This window comes from Rana temporaria, chromosome 5 (assembly GCF_905171775.1).
Source record: "Rana temporaria chromosome 5, aRanTem1.1, whole genome shotgun sequence".
NCBI lineage: Eukaryota > Metazoa > Chordata > Amphibia > Anura > Ranidae > Rana > Rana temporaria.
In genome coordinates, this window is record NC_053493.1 from 133,937,289 (window position 1) to 133,949,379 (window position 12,091).

At 43.1% G+C, this 12,091-nt stretch overlaps 1 protein-coding gene across 1 annotated transcript in view; it reads left to right on the forward strand.

The window, feature by feature from the left end:
- LARS2 (leucyl-tRNA synthetase 2, mitochondrial) overlaps positions 1–12,091 on the forward strand; it is a 268,511-nt gene that overhangs the window by 191,306 nt on the left and 65,114 nt on the right. The window contains exons 13-14 of the mRNA XM_040353150.1: positions 3,580–3,678; positions 5,554–5,691. Of these exons, the coding sequence (XP_040209084.1) occupies positions 3,580–3,678; positions 5,554–5,691 (237 nt within the window). The remainder of the gene's footprint in view (positions 1–3,579; positions 3,679–5,553; positions 5,692–12,091) is intronic.

Here is a 12,091-nt window from a genome sequence, read left to right on the forward strand (position 1 = left end):
GTAGGGGGGATGGGCTACCTAGGAAATGACATAGATCACTGCTCCTAATGACAGGGAACATAAGATCCCTGTCACGTCACTAAGCAGAACAGGAAAATGCTTTGTTTACATTTTGCATTTCCTCCTGCCTCTTCTCTCCTCGTGGGCCACTGGCGGACATCGAGTCCGTGGGCTCGCGCTTGCTTTCCTGCTTTTGCGGACTGACGTACAGGTACATAATTTTGCGCAGGAGTGCCATTCTGCTGTCATATATCAGCGTGAGCCGGTCGGCAAGCGGTTAAAGAACATAAAAAGGTACAGCATACAGGTTCATATCATAAAAAAGGGTATCCATTGTAACAATTACATTTTTCTGTGGACGAGATACATAGAGCACAAAGAACCAGTATACCCAAGCAGTCAAATATAGTTTTGCGATATTAAACCACAAAAACTGTCTAGGGTCATGGACAACACCATGATAGTGCAAACCAATCCATTAAGTCATAGAATGGTACCTTTGGCATACAGTGTTGTGGAGGAAGGCATCTATAGCTGAAATCAACAAACATGACAACAAGAAATATGTGGTACATTGTGAAAAAGTCATATATGTTAAAGTTGTAATAAGTGATACAGCGGGAGTAGGGAAGGGGCTAAACCAGCCAACATTGCCATATATTCATACATTTACTCGTAGAGTTTCTATGTTGGTAAGAGTTTTTCTCATGGATAAGAATAGAGTTCACTAGCTCAATCCACTTCCAACAGGTAGAAAGAAGGGCCAATAGCATCCATTCCTAGCGAGGTACAAGAGCAAAGTAAGAGCAATATAGGTAACTGGGGTTTAGAATTCCTTATCTAGTACCCCAAGTAAACATGCCAGAGGATCAATGTAAAGTTGTATGGCATAAGTTTGGTTAATAACAGTGGGCCAGATTCTCTAAGATCCTGCGGCGCGTAAGCTATTTACACTACGCCGCCCCAACTTACAGGAGCAAGTGCTATATTCCCCAAACACTAGCACCGTAGTTTACGGCGGCGTAGTGTAAAAGGCCCGGCGTATCCCTGCGTAATTCAAAGGGGGCGGCTTATATTTAAATTAAGCGAGCCCCCATGCCGATCGAACTGCGCATGCGCCGGGCTAAAAATAGCCCAGTGCGCATGCTCCAGTTCTCGACGGAAAACGTCAATGACGCCGACGTGTGCGTCATTGACGTAAAGTCGTATTCAAGAACGACTTACGAAAACGACGTACCCGACGGGAAAAGACGTCGCGGACCCGACGCCATACTTAACATGGCATACGTGGGACTGGCGTAAGGTTACCCCTCATATAGCAGGGGTAACCTTACGCTTACGCAAACGACGTAAGCGACGGTTACGTGACGCGATTTCGTTCGGGAATCGGCGTATCAGGCTCATTTGCATAAACAAATGAGACCTGAACGTAAACGCCACCTAGCGGCCAGCGGCGAATTACATTTAAGATCCGACAGTGTAAGTGACTTACACCTGTCGGATCTACAGCGTATCTATGCGAAAATGATTCTAGGAATTACTCGCATAGATATGCGGGTCAAAAAACAGAGATACGACGGAGTTTCCTGAGATACACCGTCGTAACTCTTCTGAGAATATGGCCCAGTAACCACATCCTTGCAATAACACACTCATTTAGAACACCTCCATATCATGTGTATGAAGCCACCAGTATGAGATTTACATTTGGGGCAAAATCTCTTCTTCCCCATGCAAATAGTTGTGCTGGAATCCTATAAATATGGTATAAAAGTTGTAATAATTTTTGAGCAGCAGAAACTGACATCAAGGGTACAGCTGCCAGAGCAGACTCCCAATATCATCCATCTATTGGTCCTAAATCACCTAAAGGCAGGGATGCTGAGTCTTGTGACAATGAAAGTAAAGCCTAGTTCACACTTTGGGGGGTTATTTACGAAAGGCAAATCCGTGTTGCACTACAAGTGCACTTTCAAGTGCAGTCGCTGTAGATCTGAGGGGGACATACAAGGAACATAAAAAACATAATTTTAGCTTGCACATGATTGGATGATAAAATCAGCAGAGCTTCCCCCAATTTCAGATCTACAGCGACTGCACTTCCAAGTGCACTTGTAGTGCACAGTGGATTTGCCTTTTGGAAATAACCCCCTTTGTGTTTTTTTTCCCATTCAACCCTGCAGGTTGAACGAAAAAAACAACTGTCAGCTCTGGTCATAGCCACTGTACTAACGATCCAATGTTGGTACAGCAATCTCCCCCACTAAGCTGTTGTGTTCAGACAGGGGGACGCAACTACTACCATTTTATTCCCCAGGGTCTTTGCTTTCAGAAAATAAATTCTTTAGGGGGTTTAACTAATTCATTTAAATAAAATAAATATGACATTTTAGTTCAGGCTTTGAAATTAATACATTTTTCTTCTTCTAGGGAAGAAAATCTTATGATAGAGTACAATATTGGGGTACAGTGTTGGCTAAAACCAGAGGGGAAAGAGATTTGGGGGTACTTACTGTGTTTAAGATCAGGGGTCTCCAAACTTTTCAAACAAAGGGCCACTTTATTGCCCTTCAGACTTTAGGAGGGCCGGATTGGGACCAGCAAGGGAAGAAAATGTCACAGGCCCGGCATCAGTGAGAACAAATATGGCCTCAGGGTTGATAGCCAATAGGAAGAGGAGTATTCCCCCTTTTAGTATTAGGCATAGTATCCCATCATTGGTATCAGTGGATAATATAGTGCCCCATTGTTGGTGTCAATAGGAGGAATAGTGCCTCATATCAGTGGGAGGAATTGTGCCCCAAGGGCCGGATAAAGGCTAGCAAAGGGCCACATCTGGCCCTCTGGCCGCAGTTTGGAGGCCCCTGTTTTAGATGATTGTAAAATTAGCAAATGGAAAAGTGAATAGAATTCCTTGGAGTGGGGGGTCACCAGCAGGAGGAAGGAGGTCCTGATTCCCCTATATAGATGTTTAGTGAGAATATTGTATGCAGTTCTGGAGACCTCGCTTACAGAAAGATATTGATAAGATAAAATGAGTCCGGAGACGACAGCGAGAAAAATAATGAAAGGTACGAGAGATAAAATGTACCAGCAGAGACTTCAGGAAATTAATATGTATAGTTTGAAAAAGGGAGAAATGATTGAAACCTTTAAATGCAGACGTGACTAAGGTCCAGGAGGACAGTATTTTCTAAATGAAATTTTGATCAAAACTAACCCTATATCCTTTTTACAGAAAGAGTAGTTGATGCTTGGAATAGACTTCTAGCAGTGGTAGTGTCCATCAGCTGTAAGTGGATTCAAACATTTTTGGGACAAATATAGATCTATACTCAGACAAAAATGTAAAAACATGAGGCAGACTTGATTGACCGCTTAATAAACATTTTGATGCTGACGCTCTTCTATGTTTATAACCTAATTTCAACACTGGAGGTTCCCTAATCTGATATTATAAAATGACCTTTAGTGTAATGTTGGGGTCCTTACTCTCTATCTTGTTTGATGCGTTTCTCTAACTTTTGCTGTAGCTTTCTCTGAGACTTGTGAGAACATTTTCCTTTTTATGTGTTCTAGGTGTGCTGGGAATGCAGTGAGAGAGACGGACACAATGGACACATTTGTGGATTCAGCTTGGTACTATTTCAGATATACAGATCCCCATAACTCAGACAGGTAAAGGAGCTTGCATACTGTTAACGGCCCAATCAGTGTGCTCCTAGTGATTAGGCTGTTGGACTCACTGATTAACACTCTCATCCTTTCTAAACTACTGAGATAGGCCCAGATTCACAGACACTGGCGCACATTTATGCCGCCGTAGCGTATCTCCTGTACGCTACACCGACGCAGCGCAGAGAGGCAAGCATTGAATTCACAAAGCCAATGCTCCCAAAACTGCGCTGGGTCTCCAAGGCGTAAGTGGAAGTGGGCCATGCTAATGAGGCGTGACCCCATGCAAATGATGGGCCGAGCGCCAGACAGATACGTATCGCCAACTGCGCATGCGCCGTCCCGTGGACGCATCCCAGTGCGCATGCTCACAAATACGTCGGAACAACTGCCTAAGATACGCCGGATCACTGCCTACGGCGTGAACGTAACCTACGCCCAGCCATATTCACATACAACGTAAAATACGCCGGCTTGTGTTCCCTGGTACAGCCATTTGCATGGATGCTGCTGAGTTACACCTCCTTAATGGGGCATAACTTTACACCATACGTACAACTTACGCGCACCAGTCGTAGCCTGCGTCGGGCGCAAGTACGATCGTGAATCGGCGTATCTCCCTCATTTGCATATTTGAATAGAAAATCAATGGGAGCACCACATGCGTCCAGCGTAAATATGCGCCCACTCTACGCCGGCGTAGGCAAGTTACGTCGGTGGAATGAAGCCTGTTTTTAGGCGTATCTTAGTTTTGTGGGCACAGCGCACAGATACGACGGCGCATCTCGAGATACGTCGGCGCAAGTGCTTTGTGAATCCGGGCCATAGTGCTGATCTATAGGGATATACATGCCTCCTGCATGTATCCTTTACCTGTCAAATGTCTCCCCTCTGTCTGTTATAAGAACTGAACAACTGCAGATTCTGTGTGTGGGTCTGTTGTCTGGAGCTCGGTGGGTGGAGTCGTGATGTCAGTAGACTCCCCGCCCACTTCTACACTCCCCTTGTCAACATGCATTTTCTCCTGTGTATTCCTTACACTAAATTCTACTATGATCACTAACATCCAGTCAAAATCCAGAAAGGTAACCACATGACTTCAGAAAAGGAGTGGGGGTGGGAATTAAAAAAAGAAAGCCTGTTTCAGTCTAGTGCATGAGATATGTAAATAACCTGTCATTCACAGCAAGGGGGAAGAACGAACAACATTTTTCTCCTTTTATCTCACTAAAAAAGAAAAGAGGATACTCTTTTTACTATGGCTAAGGCCCCATTCACACAGGCACCTCCCTGAAGCGGGATCCACTTGCTCAGTAGGAGATCTCTCCGCTGATCCCTGCTCACCAGAGGGATGACAGGTCCGTGTCCACTCTACTGTGCAGAGTGGATACAGACACAGCCCGCTCTTGTCTATGGGGCAATCGGATGGAAAACGAACTGCCTGTTCATTTCCATCCGATGCCCTCTGATCTGATCCTCCAGGCAGATCTGTTTTTGGAGAACAGGATCGGATCTGATGGCCGTGGGTGTTCCCGGACATGTGTCTGCTGACATCGCTGCACCATAGAAGAGACTGGAGGGTCTGATCAGGTCTGCCTGACAAATTGACAGGTGGACCTGGTGGGATCTCCCATGTGTGGGGCCTAACAGTCTTGAAATCAGCTTCAGCATGGGAGTGAGTCACACTTCATGTGGCCATTTGTAATATCAAGATGGCCTTTGTTTAATTTGTCACTGTCATGCTGCCAGTTAATCAGGCAACTCTTCCCTAAATGTTCCCCAATGTCTGATATACAAAGCTACTACTAACAACTTTATCTCACAATAAAACATTTTTAACCAATCTTTTTTACAAGCATTGTCGTTTTTCTTCCACAGGCCATTTGACAAGTCCTTAGCTGACTTCTGGATGCCCGTTGATTTGTACATTGGAGGGAAAGAGCATGCCGTAATGCACTTATACTATGCACGTTTCTTCAGCCACTTCTGCCAGTCCCAGGGCATGGTGAAGCACAGGTTAAATATAATTCCTAGGCCATTCTTTCCGCAGACTTTCATCAAATAGATGAGTGATTGCATATCAATTTTCCTCTTGATTCAAGTAGTATAGCCTGAAAATGCATGTCTTTCAAAGACTATTCCACTTGCCCGTCTAGCAGGCAAACACATTTACATCTTTTCCAAGCTATTTATGCATTCGATCAGTATGTCAGTATTTCAGAAACACTCCAGTGACTAAAGTTTTATATCTGTTGTTAAGAAACAAATTCTGTATTCTAGGCAAAGTAAGGCAAAGGTATTTAAGAGAGTATTGAAACCAAAAACAGCTCCCTGGCGTACTGGGAACCACCAAATTCAGTGGGGAACTTTGCCCTTAAAGCAAAATTAAGGGGTTTTAATTTACCGAGAAGTGAAAGCCACATTTTGATTTGGATTCTGTTGGTTACAAGAGGGCCATGGAAATTTTTTTTTTTTCATGCCTGAAAGTCATTGTAATAAAATAGACCAGCTATTCTCAACCCTTTTACCCCCAGAGAACACTTGACTTAATTTTCAGATCTCAAGGAACCCCTGCTAAAACCAATTAATTGGTGGGTCAGTAGCAAAAATGTCCCTTACATTGGTGGACAGTGGGAAGGATGCCCCCTTACAGTGGTGGTCAATATACCACCCTTACTGACAGCTGGCTCTGGAACTAGGCAGGCACCATCAAATGGAAAGTCAATCAGCCACACAACAGGGAACGGCTAGCAACCTCTGGAGGAACTCCAGAGAATGGCTTGGCTGATTGGTCAGATAGATACATGCACTGATACGTTCAGACATGGAAGATGACATACAATTTGAAAAGATCCTCCTGAAGGAACCTAGGGCCAGATCCACGTACAGCGGGCGCAACTTAATTTTGGGGATTTAAGTTACACCGCCGCAAAATCTCTACTTAAGTGCCCGATCCACAAAGCACTTACCTAGAAATTTTCGGCTGTGTAACTTAAATCTGTCCGGCGCAAGGCGTGCCCAATCTAATGGGGCGAGTCCCATTTAAATTAGGCGCGCTCCTGCGCCCGACGTACTGCGCATGCTCCCGACGCGAGTTTCCCGACGTGCTTTGCACGAAGTTACGTTACGCCGAGTTTTGTGAATCGCGCCGGGTAAAAAAAGTTGCGTCGGGGGAAAAAAAGAGATGCGGCGGGAAAAAAAATGTTTAAAACATTTTTTACAGCCTGGCGGGAAAGAAGGGTCTACTTTTACATGGTGTACTAACTTTACACTTTGTAAAAGCAGCCCTAATTTTGCGACGGCAAACTAATACTTACGGAGAAAAAACGAAGCGTAAAAGCTTTGTGGATCTCCGTAAGTGCTAATTTGCATACCCGACGCTGGATTTCGACGAGAAATGCCCCCAGCGGCGGATGCGGTACTGCATCCTAAGATCCGACAGTGTAAGTCCCTTACACATGTCGGATCTTCTGCCTATCTATGAGAAACTGATCAGTTCCATAGATAGAAACAGGGATACGACGGCGTATCCCTTTTGTGGATCTGGCCCCTAGTGTTTGTCTACAGGAGCTCACAGATGCAGGGCCAGCCCATTTTCCATGGACAGCTCATTCTAAAGCTTTTATTGCTTTTTATATGATCAAGGACTTCTGACGTAAAAAGGCATTAACCTCCCTGGCGGTATGATTCTGTCTGGAATTACGTACCAAAAGCGGTACAATTATTTGCAAGGAAATTTGGCGTTTTATACTGTAGGCCTGTAATTCTTAGGAATAACTCACTTAAATCTGACCAAACAAGAATCTAATAGGCATCCTGGGTATGACATTTTTTAAAAAACAAAATTATAAATTATAATATAATAAATAATTATAAATAATTATAAGAAATAATAATATAATTCTAATAAAAATTATTCAATAATGTAATCAAATCAAAATCACTGAAATTTTCTCAGTTGCAAAATTGTCGCTGTCATTATTTTTTTTTTTATGACGAATTTTCCCACAAATCGCTATCGCACAATTCTGCAAGTGATTATAATTTATTATCGCTGTTTTTTAGCTGATCTAAAACTATTTTTGACATAAAGGGACACTTTTGGTTGCTATGGACAATATACAGTTTGCAGTCAGAAAGAACAGTTTTTATTATATAAAATGACATGTAGGACACTGGGCAGACCACTAGGGACAAGGGGGGTGTGTATTTTTTACATACAGTACTGTAATCTATAAGATTACAGTATACTGTATGTATTGTGCTTGTTTACCTTTTTGAATTTGGCGCCGATCTCCGCTCCCGTGCGTCGTAACGTCGCAGGGAACGGAGATCGGCGGCACAGGAGGACGCTGTGTGAATCGAGCGAGGTCCCGCTCGCTCACACAGCGCGGTGACATCGCTGGATCCAGGACAAGGTAAGCCAGCGCACGCTGCAGGCTCAGCATAGCTAGCCCGAGCGTGACTCGGGGGTTACCGATCGCAACATGAAAAACCCACCCCGAGTCACGCTCGGGAATACCGCCAGGCAGATTTTTTTCATAATAAGAATCCTTTACCTGCAGACATTCCTCTTTTCACTTCCTCATTGTTCGTTTTTGCTCAGAAGTTGCTCTATTTCTTCTCTGTTCTGTTCACTTCCTGCTTGTCTGATTGTTACTCACCACCGTGATGGGAGGCTTTACTGTGGTGGTCAGTAACGTGCTCGACCCCTCCTGGGAACTACATCTGTGTGGCAGGACGCTCTCTACGTGTTAGAGACTTCAAGGAGGTGTGAATTACTGGGCGTGCCGCAATGCATACTGGGAAATGTAGTTCTTGCATGAACAAACGATGCAAACCAGGAAGTGAATGAGAGAACAGAAACTAGAATGCCGGAGGTGATATAGATGAAGGAATTTAATAGGTATTTACTCGTTTTTTAACAGAATCATTACACTATTCTGTCTGTCTACCTTGCAGACATTAATTTTAAGCAACATTTTTTTTCCTTTAGTGACCCTTTAAGGGATAAGTTCACCTCTTAGAAAACAAAAATAATAAATGTACTTTTTTTTTTTGCAGGTTAAAAATTGTGCATTTATTTATTTTTTGGAGCCTGTAAAGCATTGCATTAGCGATCAGCAGATCACTGCTGCCATGCAGGTCTCCTTCAGATCTGTCAGTATATCTGTGTACCCGTACGGGCAGGCAGATACACTGACAGGAAGAAATCAATGATTTTGTGGTAGTTTATTGAGAACTACAAGCCGACAACCACAAAGGATGTCAGGGCTTGTAGTTCATTCACACGGCTGTTTAAATGAGTGAAACTTGGGCAGAGCACCGCACGGCCACGCTGATTTTAAAAAGTGACAGCTAGTACGGAAACTTCTTCCTGTACTGCTGCCACAGGGAGGGGTAGTGGACAGCGGCTGCAGCATTGGGAACATGTTATTCATGTTGACAGGATATGGATACAAAGAGCCTGTAGAAAATCAGCAGGGATGCAGCAAATAACGGAAAAAGCTTTTTAAGATACACAGTGCTTGTGCAAACTCGTGTTTTTCTAATTGTCCTAAAACAAATTACCTGGCTCCAGCTTGCTTTCATTTATTTGATAAAGTAGTCTTTTCATTTCATGGGTTGGAATGAATTTTGTGTGTCAGCACCCTTCTAGAGAGCTACTTACCATACGGTATACAATTGTTGGAAAACATTAGAAAATATAAAAAAAATTGAAACATGAGATATAATGAAAGCTACAGATGAATGGGAATGAATACATCTTTTGTCTATCTAATATTTTATGTATTTTAATACTTATAGTCAGATTCAGGTACGTTTACGCCAGCGTATCAGTAGATACGCCGTCGTAACTCTGAACCTACGCCGGCGTTAATTTAAGCGTATTCTGGAAACCAGATACGCTTAAATTAGGCTAAGATACGAGCGGCGTAAGTCTCCTACGCCGTCGTATCTTAGGGTGCAATTTTCCCGCTGGCCGCTAGGTGGCGCTTCCGTTGAGTTCGGCGTAGAATATGTGAATGACTAGATACGCCGATTCACGAACGTACGTGCACCCGGCGCATTTTTTTTACGTCATTTACGTATGGCTTTTTCCGGCGTAAAGTTATTCCAACAAATAGCTGGCCTAGCCAATGTTAAGTATGGCCGTCGTTCCAGCGTCGAAATTTGAAAATTTTACGTCGTTTGCGTAAGTCGTCCGTGAATGGGGGTGGACGTAATTTACGTTCACGTCGAAACCAATACGTCCTTGCGGCGTACTTTGGAGCAATGCACACTGGGATATGTACACGGACGGCGGGTCACCAAACATTAACATAAAACACGCCCCCCATCCTAATTTGAATTAGGCGCGCTTACGCCGGCCCCATTTACGCTACGCCGCCGTAAGTTAGGAGGCAAGTGCTTTGTGAATACAGTACTTGCCTCTCTGACTTAAGGCGGCGTAGTGTAGATACGCTACGCCGCCTTAAAGATGTGCGCCCCTACCTGAATCTAGCTATTAGTGTGCTTCCAGATTGAATTTTTAAACGCTGTCTGTTGATAGGAATCATCCAAAAAGATTTAGGGAGCATTGTGTGTGTTAATAGAGATGGGCTTGGCGGGGACCATTTCCTAGTATTTTCATTGTAATACATTTTCGGAGTAAGAGGGAAACTCATTACGTATGAATGCTCCGAGTGCTTCTGTCATCTTATTTAAAGAGCTGAAAACTGTCATGCAGAACCTTTACCAATTCATTTTATGTTCAAAATAAATTATGCGCAAATCTCCTGCCCAGAGACACGCTGCTTAAAGATACTGTGAAACATTTAACATAACGCATTTTCCATATAATGGGAAATTAAGATTCAGACTATTTTTAGTGATGTGTTTATTTGCTTGCTGTTCTTCGTTTTAATTTTGTATTTTATAAAGAGATTTGTAGATTATCCACAAGAGCTGGATTTGTGTTCCTGCAGAAACTCATCTAACAATTGTATATATCAGCTACCAAGGGAGTGCATTGTGTTCTGTGAGCCACACCTGACACTTGACAGATGAAGATCGTAAAGCACAACCATTGTGTAGCACTGCAATATTAGGAAGCAAATCTTTCATATGGATAAGGAAATATGACTGCCTCCTATTTACAAATATAATTACAAATTATTATTAACATTGAGCTTATAACTTCATGCTATCCCCTCCCAAAAAAATCAGACCATTGTTTCCCTTTGTCATTATATATTGGACCTTATTTAAAATAAAAAAACTGCCCCTAGCAACCACAAAAATAATTACTGTCTTATCTGTTTTCTGGTGCAGTTTAAAATGATTAATTGTATGCATTGAGATAAAAAAAAACTTTAGTGTGCAGCAGCCCCCCTAATACTTACCTGAGCCCCATCTCCCCCATAACATGTTTGTAAAGTAAAAAAAAAAAACAGACTTTAGTAACACTTTAAAGCTGAACTCAAGGAATTACCTTTTTTTCCCCAAAACTTATGTTGGTTCTGCATGGTTACATTTAATTCTTCATATCTCACTACTGGAGGGCCGCTGGGGATTTTGAAATTTTACTGTAATAGCCTGTGCTAGATACAGTCAGCACTGTTCTCCTACAGGCGCAGCTCGACCAACTTGCAATCTGTATAGTAAACACAGGGGGTCACTTGCCAGAATGTCTTATATTTTTTTAGGCATTGTCTGATTGGATATGTCGAAGAGGTGGAGCATATGATATCACAAATTAGGCTACTACAATCTCAGCTGCCCTCCAAGTGTGAGATATAAAGAATTAGATGTAACCAAGCTGGACCAATGTGAGTTTAAAAAAAATATATAATGCCTGGAGTTCAACTTTAACCACTTAAGGACCTTAAAACCCCCAAACATTATATATATATATATATATATATATATATATATATATATATATATATATATATATTATTATTATTTTTTTCTAATACCCTAGAGCAGTGGTTCTCAACCTGGGGGTCAAATGATGATTTTCCAGGGGGTCACCAAATCCTGGGCTGTTCCTGAAGCCCGCACCACTCTCCCAGCCTTTTTGCGGCTACTCAGCAGGGCTGTCTCTGGAGCCGGTGCCCACCCAGCTGGGCTGTTCCTGGAGCACACGGCTGCCCACTCTGCCTCTTCGCAGCCGCCCATTCAGTTCGCAGCATGGTTTGGGGCAGAGACTAGAGGTCCGCTGACTGGTGAGGAATGTGAGGTGGGAGGGGCTGGAGGAGACACTATCTCCTGATTTCAGCATAGGTGTCACTGCTACAAGACACCACAAAGTCGGAGACACACTGGGTAACACTACCTGTGATTATAGTTGCCATTAAAAGTCCCCACTACAGTTCATAGATCAGCAGATGACCTTGATCAAGAGCACCTAAGTTGGCTGATCAGAACTCCC